Source organism: Phascolarctos cinereus, unplaced genomic scaffold, assembly GCF_003287225.1.
Source record: "Phascolarctos cinereus isolate Bilbo 61053 unplaced genomic scaffold, phaCin_HiC Scaffold_8;HRSCAF=390, whole genome shotgun sequence".
In the NCBI taxonomy this organism is placed as follows: domain Eukaryota; kingdom Metazoa; phylum Chordata; class Mammalia; order Diprotodontia; family Phascolarctidae; genus Phascolarctos; species Phascolarctos cinereus.
The window spans coordinates 20,189,866-20,216,380 of NW_027556291.1; the positions used below are offsets into that span (position 1 = coordinate 20,189,866).

The 26,515-nt window shown below is 42.6% G+C and overlaps 1 protein-coding gene across 3 annotated transcripts in view; it reads right to left on the bottom strand.

Moving 5' to 3' along the window:
- The window catches only part of DACH2 (dachshund family transcription factor 2), a 411,691-nt gene that overhangs the window by 107,956 nt on the left and 277,220 nt on the right, over positions 1-26,515 (bottom strand). For 2 of the 3 annotated variants that reach the window (XM_020964627.2, XM_020964628.2), the window contains exon 3: positions 26,036-26,167. The exons of the other annotated variant lie outside the window; for it this stretch is intronic. In XM_020964627.2, coding sequence (XP_020820286.1) covers positions 26,036-26,167 — 132 coding nt within the window. The remainder of the gene's footprint in view (positions 1-26,035; positions 26,168-26,515) is intronic. 3 annotated transcript variants of the gene reach the window in all.

Below are 26,515 nucleotides of genomic sequence, written 5' to 3' on the forward strand. Positions count from 1 at the left end.
TAGCCACAGTGAAAAGTCATAGTCAGTGCTCAAAACCAAGTCCTAAGTCATCTTTAGAAATGGACAAGACTTTTTCAAGAAGAAAGTGTCTGTTTTCATTGAAATATTTTAGTTTGCTCAGTCAAGGTGGTAGGCCAAGAAAAAAGCCTAATGTTGTTTAAGGACTGCCTAGTTTATTCCTTTTCCTAAGGGAAAGAAGGTTTATGTTGCAGCCTTCATAAAGTCTCTTACTGGGGAGACAGTTTCCTTGTTTCTCCCCTGGTGTATTACATAAAATTTATTTACGAGTTTCCCTCTGGATATGGTTAAAATGAGCTGGCTGGCCCAGAGACCATGAAGGTGTCCAAAGTTTTGTGTATCAATTTAAGAAAACGGTGAAAGCTCATTCATTCAGGTCTGACTCATTCAGAATGTATGAGCTTATGGATGAAGGCTGAGCTCAGTTATGAAAGAGATTTGCTAAACAAATGAATGTTATAAAGAACACTTCAGAGACAATGCTTAGCTTACATAAGAAATCTATGTTAAGCACTTTGATCTATGTAACACAATTGATTAATTATAAATACTTCCCCATTGACTAGCTAGTGATGACTTTCTACTATTCTGCCATCTCAAATAAGGTAGCGTGCATGGCACAGAAGATAAAGGGCTGGCTGGTCTTGGATTCAAGTCCCACTTCTGACACATATCGACTAGGAGACCATAGGTAAGTATCTTTACCTCTAATAACTCTAATCTTTCTCAGGCTCTAAGTTTACAAAGAAGTTGCTGATCCTCATTGGTGGAGAGAGTTTTCACAGTGGGAGGGTTCTATAATAGATGCAATCACAGAACCGTACCCACCTCTCTCCCTGTCCCTTCTCCCCACCAAAACAAAACAAAACAGCCAATGGCTGAAGTTGGTCCAACAAGAACTATGCTTGGCAACATTTGTTAGGTGCGCTTGAAAGTAATAAAACATCATTTCTTTTCAACTCTTTGATAATTTACCCGGGTCTTCTCCACAACTCTCCCAACTCTCAAATTCTGTTGTTAGCATTCTTTATGGTAATCATTTACAAGTGCTTCTCCTGCTTTTGAGACTGTCCCTCTGGTCCCATGAAATAACAAAAGCCATGAGAAAGTCCCATTTTGAGGGCATGTCTGTGTTGCAAATGTATTTAAGATATGGAGTTGGGTTGAAATGCCAGCTTTTTCCCTGGCATCCTTAAGAGGTCGGGTGTACCGCTGTCCTCGTCTCATAGATGAACAAACTAAGGTACAGAAGGGTTAAGGGACCTGGGTCTAATTATGTATCGAGTTTCCTTTCCGGACAGAGACAATCATCTGAGGATCAGATGATTTCTATCCACTGAACAAACATGTTCCTTGTGCTTAATAAGCTCACCACCTTAATAAGAAGTTCTGATCCTTGATATTATATCAGACATGACTCTTCTGCATATTTGCCATTCAGTCATTAAGTGATATATACTCTACATACTCTTATAGACCAAAGTAGGCTTTTGGGTAATAATAACCACAGCTAACCTCTGGGCTTCCAGTTGATCGGTTTCAAGAGTTTCTGTCATTCTCTGGTTTGATAAATACAAAGTTATCCAATAAGAAAGCCCAGCTTTTGGTGAGGGTGAGCACAACAGGAGGTGGATGGAGCTATGAAGGTGACTTCCAGACAGTAGCAGAAGCCTCACCCTCTGACTGTGCACTAGAGAACGCCCTCAGTAATCAATCATTACCACAGGTGAGAGAGCAAAGAGGAGAGCCGGGGGCTGGCAACAAGTCTTTAGAGTTCTGGGGGATTATGGAGAGAACAAAAATAGCCAAAGGTTCTTCTCTGGAGCACTGCTGGTGTCAAGGTTAATGAGCTAAAACTAGTTAAATTGATATTACCAAATTAACGACTTTTTTATAGTACACTGCATGGATTTTAACAGACAAGCTAATGTGGAATATGGCTGGTCCTAATTTAATTAGAAGGTATCACATGTATACAATTAAAAGCAAGGGAGACTGTAATGCTGGGCACTAATTGTATCCCTTTCCAGCTCCATCCAATCCATTTTTTCCTCATATAGTCAGCGTGATGTATTGCTGTTCTTATCAGTTTACCAAATGTGATTCAGTTGTTCAACAGCCCAAACAATCCAAGTAAACAGAAGCAAATGCAAGTGAATACACAGAAAGAAATCAGATTGTGAAAACATTACTATTGACATTTTTAATTTATCTTAATGAAAAAGCTCTGTTCCCATTTATTTATATGTCACCAGAATATCTGTCAATGCCAAATAGCCACTCTGGACTCGGTGGTCTTGGCTCCTTAGAAAATATAACCAGCCCACAGGGAGGGAACAATGAAAACATGGTTGTCCTCTTGGCCAAAGCCGTGTTCATCATACTATATTCCTCCCTGTGGCAGCTCAAGCAGAAAATATGGCCAGGAGTTCTACAGGAAACTCGTAGGATTATGGAACATTTGAGGTGGAAGATCAAAGAGTCTAAGTCCTCATGCTACAGATATGAATGTTGAGGCTCAGGGTGGGGGGCAGAATTGTCCGAGGAGTCATAAACATGGGATCATAGCTGACTCTTATGGATTTTAGAGATTTCCTTTTCTTGCTTGGGAAAACATTCCTATTTGCAGCCACTACCTTCAGGAATTATAACATTAAAAGAACAAGCATCAGACTGTACTTGGGAGCAGGGACCACCAAATCACTTAGACAGCCAACAAGTCCATTCCCATTTGTTGTACAGGGTACAAAAACAAAACAAAACAACAACAACAACAAACAGTGACTGTTACTCACCTTCCGTTATTTGTGGTAATAACCCACTCCTAGCTGATCTTTCTTCCTCTAGTTTTTTCACTTTATGATCCATCCTGAATAACTGGGCCCAAACCTTTTTTTTCCCCTGAGGGTGGGGGGAGATGATGCTCTTCACCTGTGATTTCATCAACAAGGAAGCAGTCTGACAACTAGTCTATACTGAAACCTAAGAGAACTGTCTTAGGTTTAAGTGCCTTTGCACAGGGATTTCCAGTTGGGATTATCTAACCCAAGCCTGGCACTGTACAGATAAGGAAGTAAGACTCAGAGAGATAAGGTGATTTCCTAAGAAAGTAGCATGGGGTACCATGGAGAGAGCAAAAGGGTCACAAAGAGTTAAGTGAATTACCTTGGAGGCCAGCCACAGAGTCCATGACAAGTACTCATCTAGACTCCCCTTGAGGCCATCCAGGCCTGCATGAGAGACATCACCTATTCAAGTCCATCTTCTGTCTCCCAGTCCTGTGCTAACTGTGGCAGGAAGGCCTAGGGAGAGGTACTTGACCTGAAATTTCACTGGTAAAAGGATTTCCCAGCTGGCTGCCAGTTTGGTGTGTCCTGTCTTAGAAAGTTGCCCAGAGGTTAAGTGACTTGCCCAGGGTTACAGTTAGCATTTGTCAGAGATGGGAAATGAATCCAGGACTCCCTGGCTCTCCAGCCCCTTTATCATGCTGTCTCTCCCTCTTCCTCTGGAGGGTAATAATATTGCTGAGTTGGGGGGAAGTCTTTTTAGTGAAAATATCTAGCATTCTTCAGAGCTGGAAATCCAACCAACTGTGCCCCATTTCAACTTCATTCACCATGAGATCTGGACGTGGAAAAGACAGACAAGGGCCTATGAGATCTCTTCTGCCTAATACATCTGTCTACACAAAAGGGAAAAACTTGCTCTTTTAGTTTGCCATCTGAGCTGCTGAGTGCTTAAACCACTCAATGCCTTCATGCAAAAATTCGAATGTTTCACAGACTCATAGGTTAAAGCCAGAAGGGACCTCAAAAGCCTGCCACAGTCCAAGCCTCTCATTGTCCAGTGAGGAAAACCAAGATACTGAGAAAGCGACTTGCCCAAGGTTGCGCTATTTAGTAGTCTTTCTATAGAGCAATGTTATTGTGTACTTTGCTCCAGAGAGAAATCAAAAGTATACCAGTCACATCGGCTTCACCAGCTACTGCCAAAATGACTTCCTCTGCCTCTCCAAGTTGTGTCCACACTTACTGAAAAAGAAGCTGGAATGAGGCAATGACCATGGACCAGAATGCCTGATCCAGACAAGGGCTGTGACTAGCACTATTCCTTGTATTGGAGATCATGTCTATGAATAGAGCGCGAAGGCAGAGCACCATCAACTTATTACTCCTTCTGGCCTGGGAATCAAGGAATCAAGGGCCCAATGTGGCTTCACCCCTCGGCAGCAATGTGACCTTGGACGTGTCACATTTCCCTGAGCCTCAGTTTCCTCCTCTGTGGCGCCCTCAAGCAGAGCTACACCAATAACAACTACAAACACTGACTGCAGGAACATCTGCACCTCCCCATGACATCAGCGGAGAATCCAGTGGATGGTGAGCCCCTCCAGATGTGCGGGTCTCTAAATGACATCATGCTGACATAACAGCATCAAACTTAAGAGTCTCCTCTGTGGCCACGGCTCTTGAAAGAGACCAGAGGAAAAAAGGGATGAAGAACGTATTTGATCCAGACTTGGGATGAAGAATCTCATCCCACTGGCCCAGCAGCATACAGATGTTGCCCAGGTTCTGCTGGTGGACAATAATCTAGGCCCAGAATTGACTAGGAAGAAGAGACTGAGCTAGAATGTAATTACAAAACTGCTTCACTTAAACTACTATTCAGCTTAAGCATTAATTGGCCAGCTTCAAGGACATGTTTGTTTGCTCATAAATATATGAACTCTTGGAACTGGAAGGGCTCTTTTTCTCTCTCTCTACATTCACTTTTTTCTTTCTTTCATATATGATCTTCCCCATCTTCCTTTTTCTTCTTTCTTTTCCTGTTGTTATCTGGATCATTCTGGTGATTTGGTGCATCTGGTTTTTCCCCCAATTCCCTCAGTCTCCAAGTCTGCTGTCCCTTCCATCACCACCATCTTTCATTCCTCTTTTTCATCTGCTATCACAATTTTAGCAGGAGCAGCAACAGCAGACACCATTGTGTTTTAGGCTTTCTTCCAAAAGAAGTCTCACTGTCTACTTGTCTCTAGGACTCTCTACATTCTTGACACATTCTCCGTGCCCTTCTGAAACTGTGGAGCCTAAAGCCTACTAATGATCTGGTTTTAGACTTTCACTATCTAAGCTAACAAAGCTGAAGAGCCACTGCATTTGTTATCTCCTGTATAATAACTTAATTACAAACAGCCCACATGCACCATGAGGGCATGTATATTCAACCCAAGCAGTAGAATGCTAACTTCGGCAGAAACCACCCCTTTGTTGTGGACACCCACTTTCCATCACATTGACTGAGGGGTCACTCCATATTTGGCATCTTAAAAGATGAGAAGACAGTGTGGGATGCATGTTTCACAAAGGGAATAATGTTCCCCATCCCAGAGAATAAAAGGCACTCCTTCCTGTCATGGAATTGAAATCCACTCCATTTCCTCACAACATGGGCAGTGTCACAAACCCAAGCTTTGTGAAAATTTCCATTCTAATTACATTGGGCTCTTAGCAATTATGATGTCACCAAAATCTATTAACCTGTGTATGGATGGAATCATGTTTGTGCTGAATTTCGTTTACTCATGTTATGTTGCTTTGCCTGGTTTGGGTACATTGTCATCGATCTCAAGGTAATGCTGCCTAAGGGAATGCTCTACATGCTACCATTTCTTTTTTCCCCAAGTCAAATATATGTAGATACATGGCAAGAAATGCTATGTCATGAAAGCAAAATATTTCCATAGCACCTCATTTCGTCACCACGTTAACAGAAATACTGAGGATACAAAAGAAATGCCACTATAGGTTCCCTATCAATGAGGTGACTTTTTGTACATCTGTGTGTTCCTGGGACTCACTCTTCCCACCAACAGCAATAGCATGGAAAAGGGAAAAGCAGCAGAATCCCATGTAGAACAGATGTCATTTCAAAGCAGCCTGATTTGTGCATCCAGGTTTTTCAGAGGGCTCTTTCTGCCAGCACATCTCAGCATTTACATTTATAAATGATTGGTGGCCAGAATGATTTATGATTGAGAAATCCCTTGAAAATGAGTGAGGCAAGGAACAGGGGAGCCAGTGATGTCTGTCAGCACTTGGGGATATCTTGTCCCTTTGTGACTTCAAGCCAGACCCAGTTAATTATTTGAAATCAGCCTCATGCAAAAAGAATCTGTATTTTAGTTGTCTACTCTTTGGTATGTCCTTAAAGGCACCCACCTTTTCTTTGCACTAGAACTCCAAGCTCATGTTGGTGGCAAAACACCAATTGCACAAACCTGTTTTGGAAACTGAAATGAAAAAATCAGGTGCCTCTCCTTTTGCCCCCTTCTTTGCAGGGCATCAGAGTAAGTAACCCAAAAATATTTGGAATGGAGCTTTTTACGAGATCTTATTTTTCTTCTTTAAAAAAAAATCAATCTCTTTGTTCCTCACACACATTTCCTGTCAATAAAATGAAAAATGATCTAGATTTAGGAGGATAGTGGTCTCAACGTAGCATCTCTCATATTATTATTCCAGTATCATCTGTTACAAAGTAAGACCAATTCCCACATCTAATTACAAACAGGATTTCAGAGTCGTTAAACAAAATACATTTCCATTAGTGCTTGGGGGGGGGGGGAATGAAGATGAGGCTGTGTTCCACCTCTGTCTGGTCAGCTTTGAAGATTTCGACTTCTGTACCCCGAGACCACATGTCTTGTAAAGGATCAGTGCAGCAGCACGCTCATGAAAGCACCTGGCTCCAAACGGTTTTCCTTCGGCCATTTTTACATTGTTGCCATCCCCTACAGGTCTTCCAGTAAATATCACAGAAAATGGAAAAGTGCCCCCTGATTACTTGCGAGGGGCCTGGAGGTATTTTGCTTCCTTTCTACCAAGCCATGTTACCCTGATTCTTCAAGCTAATTTTGTTCTGACAAAGCTTACATGTGAAAGTAGATTGCTTGCAAGTGCTGTTTCCAGGTAATTGGGAGCCAATGAGACAAAGTTATTTTTCTGCTATTAAAACAGGGCCCTATTTCTCCAAATATAAAGCAGGTAACAGACTAGATAAATCAAGCAAAGGAGCTCATTCAATATGTCTACATCATGGAAATACAAACTAAGAGGTATATATCTTCCCTCAATGAATGTGTGCATTTCTCATTAGCACTAATGCATCAGGGGAAGAAAATGACTCAAGGCCACAAGTTCTTCTACTTTACTGAGTTACAACCTTTTTTTTTTTTTTAGGTAATTGGGATTAAGTGACTTGCCCAGGGTCACACAGCTAGTTAAGTGTCTAGTGTTTGGTCTGAGGACACATTTGAACTCAGGTCCTCCTGACTTCAGGGCCCGTGCTCTATCCACTGCGCCACCTAGCTGCCCCCTGAGTTACAACTCTTTACATGGCAAGTTCCTCTTGGGGGCAGAGGTACTGCACCCCAAACATGAAGCTTTTGGGGGGTGCCCTAGATGACCTATGCAGGACACAACTGGAAGAAGAGCCATCCAATGAGCTTAAGCCTAGATGTGCCAAGATGACCAGCTGTCCTAGCAGGGTATTAAGGATGCCAGGCACACCAGGTTTACAATCTCAGTGCTTTTAGGCTTATAAGATGCTATGCACAAGCAAAAACTCAGTGAGGCAGATGATACAAGTGCTATCACCATCTGACAGATTAAAAACCCTACATCTCAGAAACATGAAGCACCACTGCCCAGGGTCACACAGCTAGCCAGCATCAGAACGGGAGCTCCAATTCAGGGCTCCAAATTCCAAGATCAACTCAATGCCAATAGAATAATCAGTTTCATCCTTCTACCTCTTGCTATGCTACTCTCTGTGTCTGGTAGGGTTGAGGATTCTTTCTTCTTTCACTAATTACTGCCTTTGGGTAGACCAGAGAAGCAAAAGGCCAGCCAGAACAGGTTGCAGGACACAGTAAGTGAAAATTTGGAAGCTTGCCACAAGCATCAGCCTTGCCCCATGAGTGATCTCCCTATTGGAAAACTCTGCACCCATCAACACAGCAGGTTCTATGTCTCCCCTACCCTTTGTGATGCCCCTATTCCTGAAGGAGAATGGGATACAGCAAAACCACAGGGCCATTTCCTCTCCTCTAACTCCTTCCCCATTGCCAAGTCCAGAAAGGTGTTAGCCCAGCCCCTCTACTGGCAAAAGGAGCACAGAATCATAGAAATGTATGGCTTGAAGGGAGCTTGGAGGCCATCTGGTCAAATCTCTTCCCCTTCCAGAAGAGAGAACTGTGGTCTAGAAAGGCTGAGTGACTTGAGCCAAGATCATACAGCTAGATATGGCTAAGTCTGGATTAGAGCCTGGGGGCCTGGTTCCCAGTGTGAACTCCTTCCACTGCACCAAGGGGCTGAACTGGTCCTGAGCTCAATACCAAATGTTCCAACCAATTCTCTCCCATAAGGATTTCCAGGTTTTTTTCCTGGCAGTGCTGGCGTACTGCTGGGGGGCAGGGCTTTAGCCAGCCCAAATGTAATCATGTTGTCTAATCAATGTCATTATTTCATAAACTAGAATATGAACAAAATGGTTTTTTTTCCCCATAAATACACACGATTGATAATGATAGCACTGTCTGGATGGGAAAACAATTGCTGAGACTTTGGTGAGGAGATCCATCACTACTCTAGCGACCTAGGGAATGCCCTGGGTGACTGAGAGGCATATCCATATGTATGATGTGTCTGCATACACCACTAGCACTAATGACCAATTTTACATTTGCATTATGTTGCAATGTTTCAATTATTACAATTTCCCATTCTCTGTCCACAATAACATGATGAGGTCGACAGGTCAGGGAGTACTTCTCGATTAAGAAATGAAGGCTTTTTTTCACCCTGGAGATGCTTCTACTGTGGCCCTCTCTTCCGATTGGGACGTCCTGGACACAGACCACTATTTCATGAGATTCTCAGGCATGCTCACCTCACTCCCCAATTCACTCTGGATTCTTCCCATCCCTTAGAAGCAGCCTTGGTCCCATGCCTGGAGTCCTTCCCCCACCCTTTCACCAGTCACACAGCTAAGCTCCTTGAGAGATATCAACTTGCTTTTTTGCTTAGATTTCTATCCCCAATACTTAGCATAGGAAACATTTAATAAATAATATTCTTATTCATTCTCTCTCTCTCTCTCTCTCTCTCTCTCTCTCTCTCTCTCTTCTCTCTCTCTCTCTCTCTCTCTCTCCTCCCCCATTCCATTCTCAGATCAGTTATTATTCAGTTCAACAACTATTTCTTGAGCACCTACTATGGGCCAGGCACTCGAGATACAAACACAAAAACAAAACAATACTTCACCTCATGGCGCTTACATTCTACAACAACTACATGGTCACAAATAAGTCTAGATATACACAAAATGCAAGTCTACAGCATATAAAAAATAAATACAAGATCATTTTCATAGCTAAAGAGGCAGCCTGACAGAGAAGCCCAGGAACCTTCCAGTAAGCAAGAATTGGGCTGAACTTGTCAATGCCCCAGACTCACCAAAGGTTACAGGAGTCACCAGGGTTTCTGTGCGAGGGATCTCCACACTGATAAAAAGCACAGGCCTAGACCACTGCCCTCAATATTTATAAAACATTTTGCTGCAAATTAAGCCAGTGCCCACAGTGAACTCTAGATAGATCCAGGCCATTGTGTAGGGATCTGAAATATTTTTACATGAGATTTCATGTCAATAAAATAAGCCCTGGGGCTGGGCCCTAAAGCATCCATGGATGAAGGGCATTTTGACATTAAATTACCCTTGTTTATTGTTAGCTCCCTTCAGCTGCTGGAAGAGTTAGATCTCAATAGAGGGGGCAGGGGCACATCCACCATACTCTTTAGTGAGCTGGGCTCCTCACATCTTAAAAGAAATAGGTAACTGAGGCTGGCTCCCACCCTTGGTCCTATATCCCCATCTCAGAAGCTCAATTTTCCAAACATCAGTGTCTTCTATAGATAAGGCAGTGTGATAAATTGAGGCAGGTGATCCCTCCTAGAACTCTTCAGTTACTGTTCATTTGTTTCCATAGCCCAAACATCTGATTGGATCTAATGGTAATCTCAAGGAGCAAAGAAAGGAGTGGTTCTAGCTTGAGGTTTGCAGAGGCAGGGTAGGAAGGCAGTCCCCTCAACACAGCTTGTAAAACATTTCTTGAGAGGAAGAAAAACAAAGCATCTGTTGAAGAAGGCTCAGAGTGGTCATCTACCTTGTGGTTGTAACAAGGCCTGGACACAATCTGGGGTCATGGGAGGGGTAGGGAGTGACTCTTCTTCCCTCCTCCTAAGCAGAAGGCACTTCACTGGTCCTGTTGGAGCCTGGAGAAAACCATACGCCCTAGGGAGTGACTTAGGCATCTACTGGATTAGGCACCTGGTGGATTCTGGGTCTGCCTTTAATGACTAACTAAACGCATTCCTGGATGCAGAAAGGAGAAAGAATGCTGGATGTAACCCTAGCGCCAGGCCCCTTGTACAGCAGAGAAGTGCTTGCCATGTGGCACTTAAAACACAACACTGGATTTGAAGAGCAACCTGGGTTTGAATCCTGCTTCTACCACTTAGTAGCCCTGAGACCCTAGGGAGGCTGGTCAGCTTCAGTTTCCTCATCTATAAAACAGGTCTAATAATACCTGTAGCATCTACCTCCTAGGGCCATTGTGAAGCTTCAATGAGGTAATGTGTATCATTTGTTTTATAAAATTGGAAAAACTTTATTAGTTCTCCTCGTGGCTTTTCTCTAGCCACATGCGTTCTTCACTTTAAAATAAATCAAGGAGTATGTGAAATGCTGCCCATGCCCTCAACAGACCTGTAAGCCTTGGGGTATTACCGTTACTAGACTTGAACTCAAGAGAGACTGTCTGGGTTCCAACCTCTCCTCTGACATTTAAAATCTCTGAGTCCCCGTCTCCTCATCTACCAAATGGGGCAAAGAATATCAGCTACTTCCTTGGTATACTGTAAGGCTCCACCAAGATACAGAGGCATGACAAGGACTCAGCTCCAAATTATTACCATGACAAAAATGGACTAAAGACACCACTCGTGGCCTTAAAATATTAACTCCCTTGGTCCTGAAGACCTAAGAAAGACACAAGTCTTCCTCTCTGAAACAGAAAGGTGAGCAGTATGGTTGTGGAATGGGGTAAACACTAGGTCGATGGGGCTAGATGGTGCTGACTGAGTTCTTAACAAGGAAGGGTTCAGTAGGTCTTAATGTGCTAAGGGGGACTGTCCTTCAACTCTTAACCTACACCTAGGTCTGAATCCTGGCTCTGCCACAAACCAGCTGGGCCCTTAAGTCACTTCCCTTCCTTGGGCCTTGATTCCCTCACCTATAAAATGCAGATGTTGTATGAGAGAATTTTTCAGGGCTTTTCCAACTCCACAAATTCCCTAAGTCTTTCAGAAAAGGTAGAAACTGAGATGCTGCCATGTTCCCCCTAAGCCCAGATTCCTATATGTGAAGTAAACCTCTCAATACCAACAAGTATGCCAAGAGACCAAGTAAGGCTGCCCTCCAAAAGACTGTTCAGCCCACATTTTGGTCAATTACTTCTGGTCAATTGCTCCTCTTTCTCATCTAAAGAGAAAGTCATGTCTGGTTCTCAGGTATAAAGTGGATGATGTGGAACTCTGTTGCTTGATTTGGCAATTCTGAGTTTGGAGACAATTACAGATTTATATACACTTATATCTGGTCAAGGCTGATGAGAGACCAAAACTACTGTTATCTGCACATCTTCCAAGCTAGATGACCTAGGAAGGAATCTAATTTTTTGTACCTCATTTTCCCCCCTCTGTAAAATGAGAAGAGTAGTAGCTTCCTTAGCTCCCAGAAATGATAAAAAAGGGAACTTGGCACGCTATCTCCAACCTCCGTGCCTTTGCACAAGCTGTCCCACATGCCCAGAATTGACTCCTTCCTCACCTGTATCTCCTGAAGTCTCCGGCTTCCTTAAACACTCAGTTCGTGTCCTATATCCTAATAGAGTCTTTACTGATCCCCCTGGATGGTTAGCATTCTCTTCTTCTTCCTCAAATTATCATGCAAATGTATCTCTGTATAAATGTTGCATCTCAGTTTAGAGTGTAAGCACCTTGAGGACAGGAACTAGTTGATTTTTTTTTTTTTTGGCCTAGCCCAGTGCCTGGAACACTGAAGACTTGCTCAACTGGATTGGAATTAGCAGAATTTTGAATCGTGTGCGTAAGTTTACATTATGATATGACTGGTTACTTGTGTTTGCTTTTGAAATGCTCAAGCAGGTGATTTTCCTAAGGAAATATTTTGTGTGCTGAGGGGGGGATATGTTCAGAGAATGAGTGCTTTAAGGACGACCCCAAAGAGAGTCCTGTGAGCCCCAGGTGGCATTCACAAAGATGAAAAAACCATCTGTTCTTTGAGCTTGTCATCTTTATTCTTACAATAAAATAACAGCCTAGGCATGCGGCTCTTTGAGAATAAAAGACCTACCTCTTTTGACTTTCGAAGCACTTGAAAATTTAAAAGGGAAAAACTCAAAAATGCTGACCGGGTAATAGCTAGGTGTTCACGGTGGGTGTAGAACAGGAAAGGTTACAATATGGATCTGTGCCTACGCGTTTCTTTTCAACGCAAGCAGCATCCTCCTGCTTCTGCTAACTCGGCAATCATACAGCTGACAGATTCCTGGGTTTTCTAAATAATGCATGGGCTTTTCTTTGAACATGTCAGTACAAAAGTATCAATTCTGCCCCTGTGTCGTTGGTGACGCTGATTTGCCTTGACAGCATTCCATTAAACCAATGAGTTTTTCCCCTCCTGATGGTTCCTTAAATATTCCTCCGAGTGATGTATTTGTGGTTTTTAAAACAGATTGTGAAGGATGTTTGCATTTATGAGAAAAGGGCCTGGCAGGTACAGGGAGGGGAGAGGGGGTGTGGCATAGGAAGAATGGCACCAGCCACCCCAAAGTCCTGGGCTGGCTGGCAGGGACCATTCTGGCCCCAGGGTGCCCCAGATGCCAAAGGCTGATCTGGTTCGACCACAATTGACAGCTACTTGTCTGAAAATGGAATGACAGAACCTGTGTGTAATCTGCCCTTTGTATATCCTGAGGAAATAGAGCTCAAATAGTCAGTTTCTCTCTAGAGAAAGCAGACATAAATGTATTCAACTGGTTTGGCCACATCAAGGCATTTCAGGGAACAGGTAGCATCCCCTGGCCTAGTAGAACGCCCTGATGCCACTGTGTTTCTATCATGTCAGTTCTGTTAGCACCCTCCAAGCCCAAAGGATTGAGGGAAATGTCACTGATTCTCGAATGTCACAGTGCATTTTCATGATTTTTTTAAGTATCTGTTGCCCCCATACAAGGTGGACCTTGAAGACTTGATCCAGGAGGCAAAAGAATGTTTACCTCCCATTTAAAAATTATTCAAATGTGAAATTGACATCAGCCCTCTAGGAGGCACTGAATGTATTTCCCTCTGCCTTCTCAGAGAAATACTAGGCTCTCCTAATAAGCACCCACCATAGTCAAGCTGGCAACCAATCTTTCCCAAGCCAGAGAGGCTTGGAATTCAAACTAATGTAGGAAAAACCATCTGACCCCCAGGATCAGGCAAGGACCAGGTTTAGACATGGGCTCAATTTGCCACTTAAGGGCCCTCTCCGTGGAAGTGACAACCTATGGAGGCAGGCAGCATCTTTGTTCAAATCTAAGAAAATCACGGGGTTTAGTACCTCCTCTAATCAAGTCCAGGAAGTAAGTAAAGGAGGTTGGGGATGAAATACCTCCTGCAGAAGGGACAACTTCAGGTGAATTTGGAAGGAAGCTAAGAAGCAGAAGTAAGGAGGGAGAGCATTCTAGGCATGGGGGACAGTCAGTGCAAGGGCACAGAGACAGGGCATGAAGTGTTGGGGGCAAGAGGCAGCAGGGCGGCCAGTAGAGCTCAACCACAGAGAGCAATGACGGCCAGTTATGTGTAAGGAGATTGGAAAGTTCGGAAGGGGCCAGGCTGTGAAAGGCTTTGCTATATGCCAAGGGATCTGACATTTAATCTTAAAGCTAATGGGGAGCTACTGAAATTTACTGAATATATGTATGGTTGGGGGTGGGAAGGAGTGGAGTGGGAGGGACAGAGGCAGAACTGTGCTTTAAGAAAATCACTTTGGCCAAAGTGGGCTTAACATCGATAAAGTGGGTGTGAGACACACAATTTCCCAAACTCCAACATAAAATGGAGTATAACCTCTTTAGTTCGTCCATCAGCATAAGCCTTTGTCATGGACAGATGCTGCAGATGGCAATGAGTTGGGCACAGAATTGAATAGGTATGGGAGGTTGGGCTGGATCACAGTGTGGAAACTACATAATGGAAAACTAGCTAACAAGCAGATCAGTATTTATGACCTGGATGAAGATCCAGCAAAGAAGACTGGGAGGGAGCAGGTCCATGAAAACCCAGAGGAGAGAGTATCCAGGAGAAGAGCATGATTGACAGCGTTATAGGCCACAGAGGGTGAGGATTGTAACTTTGGAGAGGGAAATTTCAGTGGAATGATGAAGTCCAAAGTGAGAACATAGAGGAAGTGGAGACACCTAGCACAGACAACTTCCTCAAGCGCTTTAGCAGAAAGGGGAAAGAGGGATATAGGATGACAGATGATGACAGCTGATGAGGATGGTTTGATAAAGTGAGAGTTCTTTAAGGATGGGGAAAATATGGAAGTACAAAAAGAGCCCTTAGATAGGGAGAGACTGAAGGTTAGAGAGAGGATAAGGACAATGGGAGGGGCAATCTTCTGGAGAAGGAAGAAGAAAGGATGTAAAGTACATGGAGAGGGGGTTGCCTTGGCCAGCAGGAGGCTACCACTTCATATGAGACAGAGGAAAAGGAGAAGACAATGAGAAGATATTTGAATGATGTGAAGCATGAAGTAAGGTTCTCAGCTGAGAGGGTTGGGGCAAGGTATGTCATGAGAGGCTTAAAGAGGGATGAAAAAGTTTGGAATAGCTGCCTTGTAATTGAGTTAGCAAATTGATTAGAGAAATGTAAAAGGATTGCCTTACTGCAGTGAGGGCCCACTTGAGATAATATAACAAATTTGCACTGGAGCCAGTCAACATGATTTCATGATTCTCTTTAGCTCTGTTCAAGAGCGTAGGAGTAAGAGCAAAGAAGGCAGAGGGTGGGAATAATCCAGGGTGGTGGTGGTTTGGTAAGAGAAGATTGCAAAAGGACCTGCAAGCAAAGTATTTAAGTTGAAGTATTAAAGTATTAAAGTATTTAAGCTGATTCACCAAGTTACTGAAATAGGGAAGAGAGGAGAGTGTAGCCAGTACAGGAGTGATGACCTAAGAAAGAAACGAAGAGTGGAAGGAAAGCTCATGGTGGGATGATAAGGCAGAGGGGAAATGGAATGATAAAAGATTGTGACTGGATAAAGGACTATGAGTTTAGGAAAATGAAGTGAGACATTTGCAGGTGATGGATGTCATGGGAATGATGTAGACTGCAGAAGTGGAAAGTGAGGGCAGTTAAAAGAACATCAGTATGTTCGGTGAACTCCCATAGTAAAAGGGCAAAAGTTAGGGTGGAGATCAAAATGGTGAGCTTGGCACTGACTGCATCCAGAGAAGGACACGGTCCTGGAAGTCAGAGATTAAGTGATCAATTTGGATTTAATAACTCTCAGTGGAGGAGAGGTAGCTGCGTGGTGGTGGTAGAGAGAGTCAGTAGCAACGGGGAGCAATGCTCAATGGGGTGGGGCACTTAGAGGGGGGATATAGGAGGAAAAGTGAGACCAGAGATGGAAGGGATTGCTAGAAATTCAAACAGGTCTCACTGAGTGTCAGAAAATGGAAAGAGTGAGAAAGCAAAAGGGTCTAAATTGAAAGGAATTTGATTAATTACGGAGCAGATAGTCTAGAAAGCACATGGAAGGGGAGGAAAAGTCTGGAAGTTCCTCAGCCTGGGATTTCTTATTTCACTCCTCTCCACATATTTCGCATTATAGTAAAACTGGAGTACTACATTAGCTAGGCCCCAGGAAGTCAAATCCATGTCACCCTTCTGGGCACAGGTAGCCACTATCCGCCATGGCTGAAAGGCATTCCTTTTTTCCAGCTCTCAAAATCCTTATCTACCTCCTGGGGTTGACTCAGGTACAGTATTGCCTGATCCCAGCCATTCAGGAGGCCTCCCCTTCTCAAAATACCTTGTAATTCCTAATCTGTATACATGTCGTATTTTTTTTTTTGAAGCATACTTTTTTAACTTTATTTTTCTTGAGGATTTTTTTTTGGTCTATGTTTTCTTTCACAACATGACTAACATGGAAGTATGTTCTGCATGACCACACATGTACAACCTATATCGAATTGCTCACCTTCCCAGTGAGGGGGAGTGAGGAAGCAGGAAGGGAGAGAATCCGGAACTCAAAGTTCCAAAAAGGAATGTTAAAAATTGTTTTTACATGCAATTGGGGAAAAAATAAAATATTAAAGAAATTTTTAAAAAAGAAGTGATGTGCCCAAATTCATATAGGCAATCAAAGACTAGTAGAATCTGAGCTGGAAATTACCTTGGACAGCAACTGGTCCACCCACAATATCCCCAAGTGGTCACCCAACCTATGCTGGAAGGTCTCCCCTGCTATCCCTAATCTCCTCACACTCCTCCTCCCTTTGGAGTGATACTCTTCATCCTCATCCCAAGAGCCAAAGTCTCTATATAAACCAGAGTTAAGATATGAATTTACATCTTCTGATTCCAAATCAAGCATTCTTGCCACTGTTAACTACTACTACTACTATTAAGAGTTATGACTCTTTTTAAAGTTTAGCTGAGCTACTAATTAACATGACATATAATTTTCCTAGGCCTCCTCACTCTTTTAGATAAAATAAAGGAATTACTGCTTTCCATGATTCTCCCAGCTTCAAAATTCCACGTTTTTATAAGTCGGGGATGATCAACCATAATGCTGACAAAAATTAGAGATAAGAACAATAAATCCCTGCTGTACTGTTTATCACCTGTGGGAACCTGTACAGATGACTTAACCTTTTTATCATCTGATAATGTGGGGGTTGAACTAGATTATCTCTAGGATCTCTTCTAGTTCCTATAACATATGATCCTGTGAAACTTTTCTAGTTTCCTGGGTCACACGATGTCAGGTAAATATCAAAGGAATTGTGATTTGAAGTCTTTCATTCTTAACAAAGCAATCAGCCACACCTGGATGTTACCACTTGGAAACTTGAATAGGGTTGTCAAACAATTACTAACCTGTAAGGTCTGCATATCTTATAATGAAATCACAGGGGGCAAATATGAAAAACAAAAACCAGCAACCAAGTGGAAAAGTTTAGTAAGAGGTAGGTGTGAGTGAGAAACAGACTAGAATCTCAAAGTTCTACTTAAGACCCATGATAGACTGTACTGAGGCTAAAACCTATCCTGCTACTTCTTTTTTTTTTCCTTTTTTTTGGGGGGGAGTGGGGGGGTGGGGTGGGCAATTGCGGTTAAGTGACTTGCCCAGGGTCACAAGTGTCTGGGGACGCATTTGAACTCAGGTCCTCCTGACTGCAGGGCTGGTGCTGTATCCATTGCACCACCTAGCTGTTCCTTTTGCAACTTCTCTAATGAACAATTATTATTAAAAACAGTTGACTATTAATCAATATATTTATCCTCTGACAAAGAGCTCCTTGAGGTGGTCCCATCCTGACTCTGGGTAAAACGGACCCTTAATATGAGGAGGCAGAGTCTTCTCATGGGAGTGGCTTGAGTTAGTTGCAATGGTGCTTTCCTCAGCAAAGGCCCTTGGGAAAGGGACTAGAGCCCCCATGCTCTTCTCAAACAAGTCTTCTGGGGTCTCTCCATCCTAGTTCTTGGCATGTTGAGTCCTCCCCAGCTCGGGGGCTCTGCCTCGGGATGGAGGGTCCTTAAGAAGCGCTGGGAAATCCAGGACAGCGGCAGACTAGGAGTGTCAGGATGGCCAAGGTGCCAAGTCTACCTCATACATTTACTAACTGCGCAGCCTTGGCGTAAGTCACTTAACCTCTCTAAGCTTCAGTTTCCCCATTAGTTACAAAAAACCCCGAAAGGGGCTGGACAAGACTTCTCTGGTATCTTCAAACACACACAAAAATGCCCTGGAACATGCAATAACCCCACCCCCCTTTTCTTCTTTTAGAGCCCTAAGCTCCATCAGGGCAGGGACTCAGTCCTCTTTTCATCTCCCTAGTCCCAGGGCCTGTCCCAATGCACACTGGGGCAGAGCAATCAATACATGATGAATGAAAACTACAAATTCACTGAAATAGATAGATGTACACTTGTATTTACACATGATGCAAATCTTCAATTTTCAGGATAATCTTTTTTCACTACCTTTTAAAATGATTAAATCATTAAATTGAGGATATGATGAAACCCTATATTCACATACAAAGAGTACTTGAAAAAATAATCAAGTTGAACTTGTAAATAAACATGAGAAACTGAATAAAAATGACCAAGGAGTTAAGGAGTTCAAATGACTGCTCACTAAGTATGTTGCTTGGGAATTTCCTTTCTGCTGCTGTGCTAGCCCATCCTGAGCCCAGCCTCCTCTGGTCCATTGTCCACCACCTGCTTCCCATGTGATCCTCTTTCTCCCCTCCCTAGCCAATTTCATGCTGCTCAGTCTAGTCCCTTCGGACCTCCTTTGGCTCCTCTGGTTCTTCCAGCCCCTTAGATGTATGTGATTCATAACACAGATTTGGGATCTTGCACTCACTCCCCTAAAAAGTACATAATACAAACTGACATTTAAAATCCTCCAGTCTCAGTCCGGCCTCACAACAGTCCTGGTATATATACATATAGATGGGGCTGGGCATGCCCATTTCATTGAAAGGGTAACTAAGACTCACAGAAACTACACCCGGTCTGAGCTCATCAAAGGTGGCATTTGAACCTCGGTCTTCGTGACCCCCAAATCCAATACGCTCTTCACTACATTAGGCTGCCTCTCATCTACTCATATCATTCTGATGGTCATATATTTAGGAATAATGCCCAAACGGACAGCTCGAGGGCCAACTTCCACTTCCATTGTATGTTCAACTGCCAACTGAAACTGGCGTTGTCTCTAAAGCAGAACTGATTCATTTCTCTTTCTAACCATCTCTCCCCTCCTGTTTCCTTCTTACTGTCATCACTTGTGCGTTCCTAATTTCACTTAAACAAAACTCATCTTTGACTTCCTTCTCTTCTTCCTTCCCCATATTCAATCTCTCAAAGAATCCTACCAATTATTTCCCTGTCCTGTTCCCTAGATAGGCCCTTTCCTCTGCGATCCCAGAATCACTGCTGTCATCCAGAATTTAAACCACTTCATATCTAGACTCCATGAGCCTCTTTGCTAGACTGTGCCACGAGGCTCTGCCCCCTTCTGCCTAGCCTACATACTTAGTCTTGTCTCTTTCCCAAACAACAAGGCTTTGAAACATTAAACTCTAAGAGAGTCCCTCAAGAGTAATTCTGCCATCGCTGTTATTTTTAAAGATGAAAGTCCTGAATCACATCAATTGCCCCAATACACCTTAAGGCTGACAGCGTAACACACTCTAGGCTGCTCGTGTCCCTTCCTTCCCTGCCAAGTTTCCAGAGGGACCCAGGACAGAAAGATTCATGGCAGCAACTGCTTCCTTCAAGAAATACGTATGCATTCCCACTATGGCCAGTATCCTGGGCTTACAAACACTGTGACACTTTATGGTGAACTGATAATTAGTATAGCATCATTAGTTTTTTACAAGGGCCTTTCATGGAGTAATTCTGTTAACATGGTCTCTTGACACATGGTCCACTCAAGAAATTCCCCAAGGTTGACTGTGCTCCTCCACACTTCTAAGAAGTGCTAACACCATCTTGTTGAGGACGTGGGAAATCATACCAGATCCATCAAGTACAGAGAGTCAAGCAATTCACTACAAAAGAAAATCTATTTTCCCCTTCAAAAGGGTGACTTAGCCTCACCCAGTCTTGGTGTTAATTATTAAGAACACCTCTTCCAAATACAAGAAAGATACAGAATGTCAACAATGTACATACCACATGCCCATGGCTGTTATTTTACTTACCAGTTCAGTTTAAAATCCACAAACACATTCAGAATAACACGTTCTACCTAGTATGTGGGGATCAAATGCTTAATTGGATGAAAAATTATCCACCTCAAACTATATCTTTCAGAAAGAATTGAGGCTTTAACACGGCTCCAAAACAGATTGGTGGCGCTTTTTTATTATTTTAAAATGCACTTTCCTTTTTTTTTTAAAAGGATAACTGTAAGAGGTATTTAAAGTCAATATGTTCAATATGTGCCATACATCAGGGTTTGAGAACTGGCACAGTAATAAGCTAATTACTATTGATTTCTGTCAACTTCCAAATGATTCATGAAATGAACGTTTTTTGAAAAATGATAAAAAAAATACCGAAAGTCAGCAGTTGCACAATCCCTTGATAAACAAAGTCTTCTAATGAAGAAAACAAACATGACAAATTATTTACCCTAATTTTCTCAAAGTTCTAGGAAAAGAAATTAATGTACTTTGTTTTTGTATCATTCACAAAAAGACCCATTGCACTTGCCTTTGGCAGGAGGATATCTGTCCTTTTTTGTTTTATTTTATGAGGATAACTCAGAGCCCAGAAAACACTGCAAATCAATTTGTAAACACCTTGAAGAGAAGAGCAGGCTGGGTAAGGCCCAGCATGGCTTTGTAAAGACCAAGTCTTGTCAGACTAATCTAATCTCCTTCTGTGACAGAATGACAGTCTGGGAGAGTGGGGAAGGGATAGATGTAATTTGTTTGGACTTTATCAAGGTTTTAGGGTTTAGCCTGAACAATAAGCTCATCAATAAAATGTGAAAATTGGTATAGGATGTGCACCTGATGAGGGCTCCAAGATGGCATGACAGGGGTACCCAGGGAGTGGTCCTCCACAGACCAAGGGTAGTCTGGTGGGAACTGCAAAAAACAACATCTCCCCTAGGCCATATCCTGGACTCGGAGTTAATATTTGCATTGGTGACAGAGGTGGTGAAATAGAAAATAGGATCGTTAAATATGCAGGTATTACTAAGCTGGGGTGGGGAGGCTGGCAGTTTGAAGGATGGGTTGAGAATTTAAAATTACTTCATCAAGTTGTAGACAAGAGTTAAAAATAAGAAAGGGTAGAATCTGAGAGTCAAAAGCAATGTTAAAGCCCTTTAACCAAATTATGCAAACACAAAATAGGAAAGGGTAGACTCTCAATCCAGCTAAATATGTCTATTTTATGGAGTTTTAAGGCTTATAAAGTGATTGCCATTCTGTTCAATCATTTGAATCTTTCAGCAACTCTGTGAAGTTACTATCATCTCGAAGGAGTTCAATAACCTTCCCAGGGTCACACAACCAGCAAGCGCAGGAGAAAGGATTGGAATCTAAGTCTTCCTGACTCAAACTTGAACACTCCTTCCGCTATGCCATGCTTCCTTCGCCATCTCCCAAAAAAGATGAAAAGATACAGGGTGCTAAAGTGGCTTGGAGGCAGACCATGAGTCATCAACGTGAGGACAAAATTAAAATGCTCAATAGGATAGAGCATGTAGGACCCAAGAGTGGTTTAGAAAGTCTGCGTTAAGCCATTCGCAGAGCACTGACAGGGAGGGGAGGGCTCACAGGAAGTGTACATGGCTGATTAAGCAGCAATACTTGTGCCAAATGAGCACGAGAAAAGGAAAGATTAAGATTAGAGAAGAGAATGTTTGAGCATAACCTGAACTTGGGAGGAGAGTGAAAAATTGTTCTCAGTGCCACAGAGAACAGACTAAGGGTGCCTTCTCCACTACAACAGTTGTTTAGGTTAGATATTAGAGAATTTCCAAATAGGCAAAATGGCTGCCTCTTGGGATGGGTTAGGAGTCTTTTAAAAGAATACATTCCCAGTGTTGATGCATGTTTCTATCTGACAGAGTGGGAGAAGGAACAGCAGCATATATAGCCTGAAGGACCCATGGTCCTATGAAACGATGCCTTAAAAATCATGGGGTTTTCTCAATTCAGGTGCAAAACAAAACAAAACAAAACAAAACAAAAAACAACCCAGAACACACCTTCTGGTTCCCTAGACATAAGTCTTATGATCTCTTACAAAGATGATAAAAGACATGGAGACAATTTGGGAGCTTGAATTGAGCTTCTGAAATTCTTATTTCTCTTTCTCTTTCCCCCCCCCCCCGTCCCTATCAAACTTGACTTTCAACATGCTAAGGTGCCCAATGTCTCCTCCACGTAAGCTACGTTATCATCACACAAGGCTGCACCAGTACAGATCAAGAATGTCAACAATTCATGCAGGCATCACCTCAAACCCACTCGAGGAAGGCACTATGTACAGTTCCTTCGGAACTAAATAATGTTGTTTAAAACAAAACCAAACCTCCATCTCTTTGTATAAGGCAAGAGGCAGTCCTCCCAGTCTTTGTTACAGTGTTAAAAAAATAAAGCCTGCTGCTGTGGAACTCTATTTCTGATTTGACAGCTACAATTATAATCATTCAGGCATCTATTTCCCACAAACTCTCCACAGCCATAACCTTTAGTGATTAATTATAAAGCTCCAGGAGCAATAGTACACAGACTAATTTCCTAAAACAATAAAAGACCGAATTTCTCATTTAGAGTTCAATGAAACACGAACAGGTTGTTATTCATGCCGAAATCTCAATGCAGAGTCATGTTGCAGCCATTAGAGACGCTATTAAACACAACCTCCAATCAAAGAAACTAGAGGTCTGTCTCCAAAAGGAGAAAATACTGGCCTACCTCGCGAATTTTCTCTCATTGGCATTTCATCTTTCCACCCCAAATGTTAAGAATTCAATTGCCTTTTCAGGCCCTCTCATATTCCTACTCCCTCAGAATCATTACAAAATATATAAGATTAGAATTAACAGCCAGAGCAAACAGAAGCTTTCCCGTAGAGCAAATCACCAGCATGTTCACACTGATATGGTGCCCACCTGCCAATGGCCCTTGTATAACCTGTGTGCAGCCATCTCAACATCACATTGGCTTTCCTCCATGTCATGGCAGCAGCTTTGTTCAGGACGTGAGTTGGAGAACGTCCTTAAGCTATGGCATTGTTATGTGAAAGATGGGAAGCAAGGTACAAAGGCTGATCTGAGAACTATAGAACATTTCAACACCTTGCTATATATTTGGTCAAAGATGAATGCCAAAAGGTGGTATTCAGGTGTTCCACAGAGAAACAGCCATATTACTGGAAAATGGCAGGGCGGGGGGCCTGGTCTGTGTGGGTGTGGGTGTGTCTGTGTCTGTGTGTATGAGTCTGTCTGGGATAGGAGGAGGGGATGGGACAAGGAAGCTAGCTGGGATAAGCGGTTATTACAAGGACTTGACAGAGAGATAAAAAACCAATATGGTATTGTTTTAAGTGACAGAGTATTTACACATTTTGATACTCAAGATATTTATAGATATTTTGCAGATATTTTCCCCTCATTACAGTGTAAGCTCCTAACCATAGGTACATGGCTTCTATATCTTGGGTTGATACAACACCGTACGATTTATAGTGTATTCCTCACAACAACCCTGTGAGGTAGGTAAGTAAGGCAAGGAGGGATGTCCTCACTGGATGGATGAGGAAGTGGAGGCTCGGATATGTGGCGAGAGCTCAGTGAACATGTTAAAAGAATGAATGGCTACGCCATGAAGAAAAGAATACCCTTGCTAGGCACTGCACAGAAATTAGGGCAGGCCACCTTATTCCAAGAAGCCTAACTGGCAACCACAGGGTTTCTGGACCCAAAGACTTTGCTCCCTGGGACAGACTCTAAAATTAGCCCTCTCTAAACTCTCATCTCTTCAGTGCTCAGCATGATGCTTAGCATGTAGTGCATGTTCAACACCAAGGTGACTATTGCTGTCTTGGATTGGGGACTGAATTTTAAGGACTAGCAGTTCAAAAGCCCACTAGAAGTATTCCCTGTGTGCTAGAGGAAAGGAAGTATGGTGTTGAGGTCCAAGGGGCTGTTATGCTAGGGTTGATTAAGGAACCCAGAATACATTGTCCCCAGAATGCAAAGGAAGCATCTATCCAATAATAACCTTTCATTCATTCTAAACTACTGGATTATTTTTTAAAGTCAAAATAAGATCTTCTGACTTCATAAATTGGCCTCAAACATATTCTCTGTAACTTCAGCATGATAGTCATTCATTTATTCAGGAAACAACCCTTAAGTGTAGTTTTACATAATATTACATTAATTATAGTACATGACCTAAAATTGTTGTGAAACCTATATTGTGGATCATGTCCCAGAACTCTCTGATGCTGGTGCAGGGAGAAGGGGAACCAAGGAGCTTAGAAACAGGCCAACAGATAACAAGCATAAGTTCACCAGGGCTAATCTTACTTCTAAGACATCCTTGGGATTCTGTGGGACCAAGTGTGACTGAGGTGCCCGATGACTGGACCGGGATGCCTGATTTTGCATGAACAAACTTGGCACCTCCTCACCATCACCTGGGAGATCCTTAAAGGCCTATTCTTCCTTTGGATTTTCTGTGGGATTCCTCAGTTCCCTGTAAGTACCTGATGGGTATTCAGGCCACTATCATACCCTAAATATTTTTACTCTGATCTACCCTCCCAAATCTCTACCTACTTTTCCCCTTCTTGGCATTCATTAAGGTATATCAAAGGTGGCAGCCACTGAGACCAAAGGAGGAAGGTTCTGTCTTTGATCTCTGTTAGCAGTGGCCAATGCCGATACTGGAAACATGCACAGGAAGAAGACAGCAAAAATGCCTAAGACTTTCTCTCAGACTTTCCAAATAGTTCCAGCTAGAAAATAAATGTTCCTGACTCAAGTACCATAGTCATCTACCTTCAATGGTGGTACAGTTGGCAACCCAATATTTTTAAATAACAATTATTTTCAGGAAGAAGAGTGCCTCCATTTGAGTAGCCTTTGAAAAGGCTAAAAAATGTCTATTTGTTGTTAAGTTGCTTTCTTTAACTACCTCTCAAGTAAGGATCAATTTAACTGTAAGCACCTCATGCCAAGGACAATAGAAGACTTAACACAAATGGCACATTATGGAGGTCTGCATCCCACACAAGGAGAAACAATAATAAATACATTTATGGGTATTGATGATGCTTAAGCTTTCTCCAATGTGGCTGAGCAAAGAAATGATGAGTGACCAGGTTCAAAAACAGCCTCAGCAAAAAAAGGTCTATCTCAAATGATTTGGGTTGCCTTGCTAACATTAAGGAGACCTCATATTAGTTTCAGGTCATTTTACAGAAAGGGAATTTCTGATACTGAAGCCAAAATGGGAGACTGGATGGCATCGTCTCCAATTTCTTTTGACAATAACAAAAAATGTCCTCTAATATAATGCCAAATTTTAGGAGGTCTTCCTAGGCAGCGGAGATTAGTTCTGTACATTTCAAGATTTGGAAATCAGTGAGTCAAGAGTCGGGAGGAGTGCATATTGCCTCTTTCCACAGAGGAATGGCACCCTACCTGTTTTCTCTCTCACTTGACTCAGTTACAAAAGTGTGTAGACAACGTGAGTGATGAAAGTGAGACTGCTTTGGAACACAAGATCCTAAGAGGATTGTGTGATTGTGATGAGGGATCTGAGGGGGTCCAATCACCTAAAACGTTTGCAACTAAGGATGGAATCAAAGGATCTTCATTGGTTTGGCTGTCCTTTGGAGGTGGGAAAACACCCTGGAAAAATAAGCCTAGGAAACTATATTCTACAGAGGGAGTAGGGAAGGAATCACCTGGTGATCTTTCTGGTTTGTGTGTATAGGTTAGGAAAGTTAAAAGGAGGAGAAGTTTGAAGACACCCTCCTTCACTACCACCATCAATGGATAACAACTGCCATCTTGGCATTCTGCAGATGCCACTTACCAGCATTAGAGTTAAGCTCTTCATTTTCTGATTCGGTTCCATTTTGGCTTCCACCTCCGTGGAGACTATTCATTGCCATGAGCTTCATCTTCTGTAACTTCATGGCCTCGGCCATGGCAGCAGCTGTAATACCTAAAACCAAAATAGCCACAATTCAAATATGGGCTCTCTTTTAACATAACTGAGGATGGTGTATTTGTTGGCCTAACAATCCCATCAGGAACAGTGGGAAGCCAAATGGAAGCCACAATTGTAATTTTTTTTTTTAAATAAAGCTATTTTCAACTCCTTTGGTCACTTCTCCACCATTCATCTTCCAAATGACAGTCTAAAAAGAATCCTGTTATACAGATCTGAAACCACAGAGAAGAAAGGTACTAAAAACAAACTTGCCTGCAAAATGCCTACACCGATAGTTAGCAATGTGGCGTAATCCAAATGCAGAAGACAGAGGTTGCCAATGGCGCTCAACAGTTGCTT